A 12,416-nucleotide genomic window follows, 5' to 3' on the forward strand; every position below is an offset into this window, starting at 1 on the left:
TTCTTGCTTGGAACAGCTTTATTGTTTCAATAAACTGACGAAGACAGAAATGTATATACCGTACACTCTGGCACGTAAACACCATTTTAACATTGCTCAAATCGAAACGCTACAAGAAAATGATGATCATTGACCTTTTCGCTGTATGATGGTGATGAAACCATCGACCCTGCACAAAAATAAGTATATATGTACACGCAGTGCGCAAAGCAACACAATGCAGCGAGCTACAGCTTTCGCAGCGATGTCCCTGCCGCCAAACACTGGTATTATGTACACTCTTGTTTTCGCAGACCGCAAAGCATAAGGCACTCGATGAGTTTTAATTAGGTGACACATACTGATATCCTCAATTCAGGCGTATCCAAACGTGAAGGTTCGTGGAAGTCGCTACATTCTTTTTATGCGGATGCCATGGTGTAACCGCATCGGAATTACGAATTGAGCTCTAGTCAACGGATGCTTTCTTTCGGCGTAACACATAGAAACAGGTAGTAACGTAATCCTTGTAAACTGCACAGAACTAAACTTTCATATTCGATACATATAACTAGAATGGCAAATTATGACAATTCGATTTGTGCTCAGCTCAAACACACACAAGACAGGACGTACCAATCAAGCCAGTTCATGCCTATAGTTACAATATTTCCAGATGCGCGCAATGGATGGGCCTCGATATATTTTGAGGCAAAATAACTGTAGCGCACTTGAATGCGCTAAGGGCTGGCGTAATACTGCTTCACAGGTACCACGTGCCACATCCCCCGGTTCTTGTGGAAATTTAACAAGTGTTGATTTGTACAACCGCATGTTCGCATGTGCGTATTAAGATTCTTCTCACCATAGTAATGAATGAGTCTGTACCATTCCATAACTCCTCCATCTAGTTTGCAGACCAATGTACTCAGGGAACGTGTGTTCCATCTTCAATTGTCCTGTGTGTATGAGCTGAGCCTGGTTGCTCAGGATGACCTTGCGCAGCAATGCACCCGGAACCAAGCAGTTTAGTCTCGGGTTTGTCGATCAAAAGCCGGCTCCTGCTTCCCAGTAACTAAGTAACATGGCGTACACTACTGGCAGCCGTCACGAGTATTGTTGAAAAGGGGCGTTCCATTCTAGCGCCCGTCTTCGGTCAAACTTCATGGCATCGTGCGCCGACTAAAGATATCTGTAATACTGTACGCAGACAACATTGGCTGATACACAGTTGATGAAATACATCCCTCAAGCTACTTCCAAAAGAGCCAGTGGTGTAACAGTCATGGTCAGTGTTGAAAGTCCACCAAGATCATTTTAGGGCGCACTGGCGTGATTCGAGCATCTCAAGCTTTAATGCATTTTGATTTAGGCACACAATTTCGAAGTACTATGCGATAGCGGTGACGTCACATCTTGCAGCAGTTATTTAAAGTGAAATATCTGGGGTACCAAGCTATAAATTACACCTTTATAAGAATTAAAGAATGACAAGTCAAAGACGTCGTCTCTACACTCGTAGCTTCTCAGAAGTTTGCGCTACCGTTGTTTAGTCCGCAGTTTACGCTCCGCATGCAGTTGCTACCAGCAAACGCTTCACTTTTAAATGTTATTGTTGTCTCCAGCTTGGTTCGTCTTGTCAACGGGTCTTGGCAAGAAAACGAGGGGGCTCCTTTCTGAATGAAATTACTCTGTACTCTCAGTGTGCGTTCAGTGCAGCTTCGTTGATTTCCCAGATAATGAGGAATTCGGAAACTCGCTTCTGCGCATTCGCGTCATATATACAGCCCGTCGTTGATGCGCTTGTCATGCCTACAGACATGTCACACAGCGTTCACTCATCTTAGCCTTAGAAAAAGAAAGAATGCCTGGTAAATAATACACAGTGACCAAAGCATTCACAGTTGGCACGCACCCTTTTATGAACGCCGATGGACCTGCTTGTTGGTCACCGCGAACCTTCTGCGTTTGGTGTATACATAATAGACTGACATTCAACGGCAGAAGAGTATAGAGAGACAATATACCATCACGATATACAAGTCCATCCGCGTCGCGGGCGTGCCTGAATGGTTGACTGAGCTGATAGCACTGAAGTCGCAGGACAGGTACGTGACAGCTTCTTGGCATTTGGCACATCATTAACATAACGATGAAATCGTCGTGCAAGGCGCGAAAGCCGAAATCAAAGGATAACCGTGACAAAAAGCTGGTGTTATAGCGCCACAAATAATGTTGCAAAACTGAGCGCGAAATGCGATACAATTTTCCAAGTTATCCTTACAAGAGGCGACTGACTAAGCGTAAGGCCGCAATGATCGCAATAAAGGCTTGAATACATCATCTGTTCGTGTATGTTGGGTAGTGTAATGCCCCGTATACAACAAGTGCAATTGTGCTAGAAAAGCGTATCGATACTTAGATGCACGAAAAGGCAAGTACACTAAATGTGTGTATACTTCAGATATTACATACGTGTCCAAAAATATCCGCCAATATTCTTTCATTTCAGGTCGCCGGAAGTGAAGTGTGTTAGCACTTAATGTTACGCAATACGAAAAGCATATACAATGATAACATCCCTCGGAGTATATATTTACAATGCACCTTGAAAACTATACCGGGGGAGTGTTATCTGGGCTTTAACTAGATGCGATTATGGTCCTGCGTCAAAGAAAACGACCCTGCTCCAGATAATGTTATAATATCTGTGGATGCTACAAAAACCGGTACCTGCTTTATGTCGCGAAGCGGAATTTCACGTTGAGCGCATTTCCCCGGAAAAACGCCGTAGGTGGTAAAACAGGAGGCTGTGAGATCTGCTGCAGACTCGCAGCTGCATGGCCTAAAGTGCACACAAATGTATTTTAAACGTTACTGCAGTCTCGACAATTCGAAAAGCGAAAAAAAAAAAAAAAGAACTATCGCCTGTACGTTGGCGTGCCTAGAATTTTATGTGTAAGCTTGAGCATTTTCGATTTTTCTTTCCTTTTTTCGTGCATGGAGGAGATAACAGATGCAGGAACAACTGCCATTCTATACAGTTAAGGGGTGTGAATACAAGGTCCTGAGCTTTTGTTATCGAAAGATACGATGTAGGTATAGATGGGTACCTAACAGGAGCGTACGTGCCACCGAAATAAAGCAATCAGGTAAGAGAGGAATTACGTGGATGTGGTAATTATACATCTACGAAGACACACTTGAGTATTCTAAGGTATAGCGGCAACCTTACGTAGGACGTACCACTGTCCTTTACTTTGTACACTTCGTGGTTTCACCAATACCATCGCGCCACGAGATTTCCAAAACTGAAGCGCTGTTAAACACCGCTAATCGTCATCGTCACGATAATCACGTGGTATAAGGGCGGGTGTGCATTGGGAGGTGAACACGAGGAGAGCCCGCGCTGAGAAGGGAGCAAAGAGAAAAAACAACACTAGGTTTCTAACAGAGACGGCCATCTGGTACCCTGCAGGCTTATTATACACATTTCCATATATGTTTTCATCATCGTTTCGCTAGCCTATAAGTCTTTCATTAAGCTATCGTTAAACTCCGTCCACGTCATGCGTCTTATGACCTTCAATGACACATCACCACTCATGATCACGTGCGCCTTCGGAGTGCATTTCATAGCAGTGCAAGTATAGCTTCACACATTATTTTCGACACTGGACCGGAAGCCGCGGGAGCTGGTGGTTTTGTCCGTCGGTTCAATTAAGGAGCGTCCGCACTCGAACCAGGTACACGAGGATCGCAAGAATGATGTTCCCCTATGCGACAAAAGTCAACGCAACACTGGCGCTCTACTGAAGCCGTGGCCGAAAACGCGACCAAAACTGTATAACGATCGAGTCTCGTGTAGTGCTCCCTGGCTATCAGTTATGAACTTCTGCAAGCTCACGGAACGTCCGCCACAGGAGACAGACCACGAGGCTTTGTAACACTCGCAGCATTCCGGTCCCTGCTGTTTGCTTCGATTTCAGTGTACACATTAAAGTGCTACCGCTACCATCGCCGGACGCAGAGATAAAAGCTCTGCGTCTGCATAATTATACCACTTCTAGAATACGGCGCCAAAGCTCCACGAAGGCTGATCAGGCGTTTCACTATAAGAGAAGTAAACAAGCGACTATAGCTCATATGTAAAGAGCACCATAGGTGCAACAAGAATGAAGAGGACACAGGGCAGAGTGCGGTGTCTTCAGCATTCTGTCCCGCGTCTTCATGGTTTCTTGTTACGCGTGCGCTGTTATACATACGAACTATGCATTTACCGACTAGCTATATGAGCAAACGTTAAACGGCTAATTTTTTTTTCTGCATCGCTTTCTGCGTGAAACAATGTCACTTTCGGATGAAGCACGATTGCTCGACATATCGCTTTACTATACGCCCTTGAGTATCGCGAATTACTCAAGAAAAGGTAATAGTCTGTGCTCTCGGCTGTACGTCGCCTATGTGAAACCATGGGTATAAAGACTGACCGAAATTACAGGGTTGGTGTTCTCACAATTTGTACTAATCACGTATTTCGCGCGGCGCTGGGCTGAATCATCAAGAGCTCAACGAGATATGGAAGCTTATGGAACACTAACTTAAAGCAAACAGCGGACATGGGCAAACAAAACGCTTGACTGTACCGTAAGAATACTTGTTCGTTTGGCCTCTCCCCTCCGGCAAAACGAACCACGTACATACGAACGAAACATCACTTTCTTCTAGAAACACACCGAAAGATCTTTAAACGAGATTCCCTTCGAACGAGATAGGCCGCACGCATGAGAAATGCGTGTTGAGTCCGTACTGAAATCGCTGCACACACGTCACAGCGTTTGTATACGTCACAAGAGAAAAAGACAGGAGTTCGAAAGCATGCTGGTGGCACGGCGCTATCAGGTCCTTCGTTGCTGAAAGTTCGTTCTTTCGTTCACTCCAGCGAGTCGTGGGTCTGGAACACGCCCCTACCGCCACCGTCGCCGCAAGTCTGGCTGGATCTGAAGCTGCTCTTTCCGGCAGTCGCTTGATTCGGCACTGTTGTGGCTGCGGTCGCATTCTGTCCTAATAGTTGGGAGAATAGCGTGGTGCCGGGATGAATGCTGGACCTGTTGCGGCCTTCGTGCAACGCCATTCGATTACGGCAGAAGCGCAATGTCTCGCATGCCAGGTCGCCCACCGTCCAGTGGCGCTCCTCCACCTTGAAGCTCACTTGGGACAGCTGCGAGAGGCGCGAAGGAACGCATGAGTACATGAATGAACGAGTGAGTTAGACTAGAATTAGGTAGAAGTTAACGGAACAAGAACAATCGAGAACTACAGGCCTGTGCGAAACACGCGGCACAGTCGAAGCGTAAGCTGGAGGAGCGGCCCCCTCAGAGCCCATTGGAAACTCACTTATGGCACCTACAGCAATTATACAGTTGCGAGGTACCAACTATGCCACAGTTCATCATCATTTTGCGGCGAAGCTGTTGCTTTGCTTTGTTTTTTCGCCCGTGTCCCGTTGTCGCGGTCCCATTGCTTAAACAATAAGCGTGCAGCGACATTATCGTGAACTGTGCTGCGTTGTTGTACGCCCACACAACACGTTACATTAGGCCGACTGATAGTCCGGCATGTTCGCACGAGGAAGTATATACTTGTGGCGGCGCCATATACCTGTTCGAGACTGGGCTGCCCGCCGGTGTAGATGACCAGGCCGGGCACCCCTGCGACGCTGGCGGCGATCCATTGGACGAGTGCCTCGAGCTGCGCGTCTCCCGACGGGTCGACGCAGTCGCGCGCCCACCGGCACGTTGCCACGGGCCGCAAGCCAGACGTCGACAAGCGCATCGGAAAAGACGATGGCGGCGGATGAGGTTCCTCCTGCAGAAAGGTGGTGGAAAACAACTTTATTAGAATTGCGCTCAGGTATACTGTCTTGTAAAGTTTTTATGCAGACCATGCGACTGCATCGGTTTATTGAGGCATTCTTAACATCGTCGTCCTCTTCTTCTTCCTTGGCCCCTCCTTGCTGGCGTTAGCGATGTGGATCGCTACACACTAGCACTTTTAGAGAGAGAAATCTTCAAGAACACCAAGATCATTGTTGCGGACAATGGACCAGCGTTTAGAAGTGAAAAGTTGCGCAATTGGGCCAATGAAAGAAATATTACGCTTCGATATCCAGCACCTTATCATCCTGAGGCTAACTCTCTCGCCGAACGCTTGATAAGAGACCTGAAAATGTACCTCAAGTTATACCCGGAATTCAAGGGAGGCTGGAAGAGCGCTTTGGAGGCGGCAGTGTATCATCATAACAGGTCCTACACTGCTGGCATCGGGTGCAGCCCACATTTTGCCGCCTTTGGTACGGTTCCTTGGTTACCAGCTGACGAAGAGCTGGGCTTAGTTGGCAGGATTGCTTTGACGGAACACCCAAAGAGCCAACTACAGCAAAAGAAATACAGAAGTACCATGAAGAAGAATTTTGACCGTCGCCATAGCACAAAGATGCCAGATATAGATCCCGGGTCTATGATATTGGTTAGGAAAGGGTTGGACTCAAAAGTTCCATTCACTGGTCCGTACTTAGTTGTTAAAACTGCTAAGCAACAAGGACTTCTGAAGACATTGTATTATACTGGACCAAATGGAAGGACGGAAGAGGCGTCCGTAGGAAACGTGGTACCATATTACCAGCGCAAGGGGAATGACAGCAGGCCGGGAGTGTGTAGCGATCCACATCGCTAACGCCAGCAAGGAGGGGCCAAGGAAGAAGAAGAGGACGACGATGTTAAGAATGCCTCAATAAACCGATGCAGTCGCATGGTCTGCATAAAAACTTTACATGTCTGGTGGACCCACGCACTAGGATGGCCCCTCACGAGGAGCGACCCTTTAGGCCCAGGCAACGAGGGCTTTCCGTAGTCTCGGATCAGGAGCTCCGGGCAGCTGTTCCGCATTGCGACAGAAAAGAAAATATAGTCGCTATATTTTTTTTTTTCGATCCTAGCCCCGAATACAAGAGTGACCGCGGTATATTCGACCTTTGTTCTGACAACATTGTCTGTGTGCGAGAGAGAGAGATGAGGGAAAGACAGGGGATTTAACCGAAAGAGATGTTTCTGCTGGTTTACTACCTTTTGCATAAAGTAGAGGGAAAGGGAAAAAAGAAGTAATAGCGGCTTTGTCAGCTACTTTGTCAGCGCTGCGTAGCAACCAAGATGGACGGGCGGGTAATAGAGAGCATTAATACAGAGGTACCGAAGCGCCTGGGGCCCCCGGAGCCAGAAAACCGGCTCGCGAACTGAAAAACGCAATGTGAGTATAAAAAAAAAAAAATTACGGCAGCTTCGCAGTATTGGTGCCAAGCCTGAAGGAAGAGTGAAACTGGGGTGGCATTCTTGTTTATCGCTTATCTATTTTTCTCTTTCTTTCTTCGTTTTCTTTCTCACTATTTATTTCTCTTTATTCCCTTCCTTTTTCTCTCCTTTTCTCTATTTATCGCTTCCTCTTTCTTTCTACATCTGTTTCTTTAGCTGTCTCCCTCTGTTTTTCGCTCTTTCTCTCCCTGTGTATGTTTTTCTGTCTTTATTCGCTTTACTTGTCTTTATATTTTCTCTTTCTATCTTTCTTTCTCTCAATTTTCTATCTATGTCTTTCTCTCTCTTTTTTTCACGTGTTCGTTTTCGTTTGACACTCGCACCTGCTGTACACGGCAGTGGGGCTTGCCCGATTCCTGTGGCGCATGCCCACCTGAGAAGTTTTGCACGACGGAGCACAAGTTACCGATAGCTGAAACATCTTCACTGTAAAGAGAATGAAGAGAGTGCGTGCCGGTTCATGATGACGATAATTTTTTACGACGGAGCACAAGTTATCGACATCTCAAACAGCGCTTCGCTGTCAAAAGAACGCAAAGGTTATAATAGGGACCGATATCTGTTGGGCGCCAATGCTCTGGAATGACGGAATAAGTACAGGACGGCCGGGGTGTTCGCTCACCGAATCCTTCGGAGGTTCTTCCTCGACGGACACGAAGCTTTCGCGCCTCCTGTCTTCGCTGTCGCCGCTGGCCGTGTCGAAGTCTTGCGGCTCTTCTTCCTCTTGCTCGCCGGGTGCGCTGTCCACGTTGTCCTCCTCTTCGGAAGTGCCGGCCGAGAGATCGGGCGACACCGGCCGGAAAGAGTGCGCCTTGATGAACTCGGTGTCCTGCCGCGTCAGACCGACTGCGCAGGAATCCGCGTGGCTCACTTCCGCGAACCGCTTCTTGCACCTGTTGGAAGACCATCCAGAGCTATTACGGCGCGCGCTCTGAAACCACGAGGGTCGTGTAGCGCGACTTTAACTTGAATACACTCTGACGAGGCGAGTGGCGACGCAGTGCACGACTACCGCGCTTAAATAGTATGTGGGGTTTTACGTGCCATAGCCACGATATGATAATGCGGGCCACCGTTTTGGGGGCTCCGGAAATCTCGACCATCTAGTATTCTTTAACGTGCTCTGACAACGCACAATACACGGGTCCCTAGCATTGCACCTCCATCACAATGCGACTGCTGCGACCGGGATCGAACCCGCGACTTTCCGGTCAGCAGCCGAGCACCGTAACCACCACCGCGGCGGACAGGCCCTATTGCTGCGAACGCGCGCAAACTTGCATGACGTAAGTATATATACGAATGGCAAGTGTTGCGAAAGAGAGATGCTGATTTTAATAAGCTGGAGATTTCAGCCTAAGGGATCGCTTGGCATGACATTAGATGCTAGGCGACAACTACCGCTTGCATTATATGTATGTTTTGTTTCTACGTTTGTGCGATCACAAGCCCCGTGAAATGTCAGCGTATCTTGCACGGTATACACCAACGGCATGCTAGCTATTTATTTCACACTGTTCGCTACAGCTGCTGGACACATTATTGCTGGCGGCAATACGTACGGTCCAGCCAGGGACAGAGCCGACTTACGTAAGCGATGTCCGAGTTACTCAAGAATACAGTTTTTTTTTTGGTTTTTTAGCGCGCGTATAGTATGCGAGAGCTTGCGCATAGTCTGCTGAATGTCATCATCGTTGACTGCCACTTCGTGATGCAGAATTAACGTTCAGCTTGAACGCCCGGCTGCATAATCGATGTGCACGCTTCAGCTAACGGGGGTCGTCTTTTATATTATGTATACGTAGTGCGTGGAACGTCGCCTATGCTTCCCACACTCGCTTCACATTCGTGCATTTGCTGCGCCTCGCTTCTGCCATGCGTCGCAACCCCCCAGGCCTTCCTGGTTTTTGGAGCCCCGTGTCGTTCTGTGCGTGGGTGTCATCAAATTCTATTCTGGGTTCTGAGACGTCCACGTCGCTGCTAACTGTTGGGTGCTATAGAGAAAACAATTGGGCTAGTTTGCTTAGCAGCTATGCCATTGACGCCAAATGATAGAGCGTTTATCAGCCAGTGAATCGCCGAGCTCACGGGTTCTTAGCACACGTGACAACTGTACCTGAACTTGGCCTTGAAAGGAACTGGCAGGTTCGGATTGACGCCATCGAAGGAGTACGCCTTGGGCATGCCCTGACCCGTGGTCATGACCAGCGTCTGTCGCCGCCCGGGCGAAGACGTCATGACCAGCTCGGAGGCGATGGACAGCGCCGGCAGCTCGCGCGCCGAGCCCTTGGTCGGCAGCAGGACGTGCAGCGTGGGCTCCGAGTTGGCCGCGCGCACGGAGCACACGGGAGCCTGGGACCGAGAGAAGCCCAGCTCGGGGTCCTCGTCGATGTCGTCCATGTCGCTGCTGCCGCTCGAGTAGCTGGCGCGCAGGCTGCGGCTCAGTCGACGTGCAAGCCGCCGGCCTCGACGGCGGATTCGACGCCGGAAGTCCTCGTACCTGCCAGTATAACACACGGAAGGAAAAGCAATGGAGAGATGACACGGGAAAGAAAAGGGAATACAGTGAAACCTCGGTGATGCGATCACAGCTGATACGAATTTCGGGGTGATACGAATTTTTCGTTGGTCCCGGCCAAGGCCCATTGGCCTGCATATAATGAAGTACGGTTGTTGCGAACCGATTTTCACCCAGCGACGTTTGATACGAACGTACGCTACCGCCCAGGTACGAGGAGGTGCTGTCCGCGCTGTCGCGGAAGACGCTTCAAGCACGTGCGAGCGCGGGAACGGAAACGTGGGCATGCGCGCCGCACCGCCAAATCGTCAGAATCACGGTGTAAGAAAAACACTTTTCTTGCGGTCAGGATAAACCTTCAGAGACTCGTCACGGCCTCCAAGATTTTGTGCGCGAATCTTTGAGGCTTTTATGTGCCTCCGCGTGCCTTCGCGTTTAGATTACAGAGGACATTAGCGCCATACTTTTTTTTCTAACGCGTCGACGCGGGCTGCTGTCGTTGTACTGTGTTTACACGTACCTGCCTCGTGCGTCAGACATCCCATGAAAGGTGGACGAGGACCGAAAGAAGGCGATGACGGTCTTGGTGAAGGAGTCAAGCCTCACAACGTCAACATGCGCGACCGTTGAGGTCGCGCATGTTGACCCAAAGAACATCCCGAACACCCGCGATAACAAAATCATAACACATGACCGTGGTTCTGCAATTTTGTGGCCTTAATCCACCGCATCAAAGCGCTTCTTTCGTTGCTTTCGCTGCAGTACTCCACTGTCATGCAAAAAAAAAACGCCAGGCCTGCGCTGAAACCGCAGCACAGTCACAGCGAAAGCTGGAAGAGCGGCGTTTCTAGAGCCCGTTGTAAGCTAGCTCACTTGGGGCTACAATACAAGTACACTAGAAAGGTACCCACTACGCAATAAATCACAATTTTTGTGAAGTTGCGAAGCACCTACTAAGCCATTATTCGTCATTCTGCGGAGCAGCGAGGCACCAGCCGCACGTCTGGAAGTCATTATGTGCACTTTGTTGACGCGGCGACTGATGACGATGAAGAATTATGGCATCAGCTTTATCTTAAATCTTTAATCTTTAACTTAATCTTTAAAACGGCCCAGCAGTTATGTAATTTTGCAGTGGGTGACGCCCGGTTGCTATTTCCCTCTCCCGTCATGCTGTATAACATACGTTGCCGTGGGAGAGAGACAGGGTGGGGTGAAGAACTTTACTGACACCCCAAGTAAATGGATCATGCGCTTATGAGATCTTTGGCAACCAATACAAATGCACTTGCGAGGAACCCACCTACGCTCTAAATCATTGTAATTTTACTGAGACCCCGAGAAATGGATCATGCCCTGATGGCTTCATTGGCAACCAATACAAGTGCACTTGCGAGGACCCACTACGCTCTAAATCATTGTAATTTTACTGAGACCCGAGGAAATGGAAACATCCGCTTATGGGCTTCCTTGGCAACCAATACAAGTGCACTTGCAGAGAAACGCACTACGCTCTAAATCACTGTAATTTATCTGAGACCCGAGGAAATGGATCATGCGCGTTATGTGCTTCCTTGGCACCACTTACAAGTGCACTTGCGAGAAACCCACTACGCTATAAATCATTGTAATGTTTGAGAAGTAGGGCAGCTGGCACTGGGCCATTTTTCGTCATTCTACGAAGAGCCGTGGTACCTGCTAAACGCATGTAAGGCATTATGCGCACTTTGTTGATGCTGTGCCTGACGACGATGAAGAATTATGGCAGAGTCCTTTGTAATGGGTTGGAAGCATTCAACAACCTACTCATTGCGCAATTAGCATTGTGTGACGCCTGGTTACAGAATTCGCGTTGTGCGACGCGATGCGCGACACTTGGTGCTTATTTTACTCTCTACCACGCTATATTGCATATGCTAAGGTGGTTCCTTCCCGACATGAAGTCTGTATAGGACCTTTTTGCATAGCAGTTCCAAGCACCGGAATGGCTCAGAGGTTGAATACTGGGCTCCCACGCAGAGGGCCCGGGTTCGAACCTCGTTCCATCCTGGAGTTTTTTTCTTATTTCGTTTTTTTTCTTATTTCGAGCGATACTGGTTACGGACACCGGCGGCGGCGGCGGCGGCGGCGGCGGCAGCGGCGGCGGCGGCGGACAACTACGGCGCCAAAAACGGCCGGTGAAATGATCTCATAACAGCTTTCGCTGTAAAAGCATAAATTTGGAAGGAGCTACTGCTGTCGTGGTTCACAACGCACCTGGTTGATTAATTAAATACGCGCGTACGGGCCGTATATTTACGAGTGCTTGTATGATTGCCGACACCTAAAAACTTAACTGTCAATCATTCAGGGTTTTTCCTGACGTTGCTGCGGCTCTGAAAAACAATAAATGAAAATGTACGCCAGCTTTCTTTTATCGCATGCTAATTTTCCATGCTTTCTGGTGATACGAATTTCGGATGATACGATTATTTTTGGTGGTCCTGTGAGATTCGTATCACCGAGGTTTCACTGTATAGCGCAGAATGGGGAAGGCTATGATGGTGTACAGG

General features: G+C 48.5%; 1 protein-coding gene across 1 annotated transcript in view; it reads right to left on the reverse strand.

Moving 5' to 3' along the window:
• LOC119387805 (uncharacterized) overlaps positions 1-12,416 on the reverse strand; it is a 71,865-nt gene continuing 59,449 nt past the window's right edge. The window contains 4 exon segments of the mRNA XM_037655317.2: positions 1-5,200; positions 5,641-5,847; positions 7,969-8,239; positions 9,463-9,846. Coding sequence (XP_037511245.1) covers positions 4,913-5,200; positions 5,641-5,847; positions 7,969-8,239; positions 9,463-9,846 — 1,150 coding nt within the window. The 3' untranslated portion in view covers positions 1-4,912.

The sequence above is a fragment of the Rhipicephalus sanguineus genome, chromosome 3, assembly GCF_013339695.2.
Source record: "Rhipicephalus sanguineus isolate Rsan-2018 chromosome 3, BIME_Rsan_1.4, whole genome shotgun sequence".
Classification (NCBI taxonomy): Eukaryota; Metazoa; Arthropoda; class Arachnida; order Ixodida; family Ixodidae; genus Rhipicephalus; species Rhipicephalus sanguineus.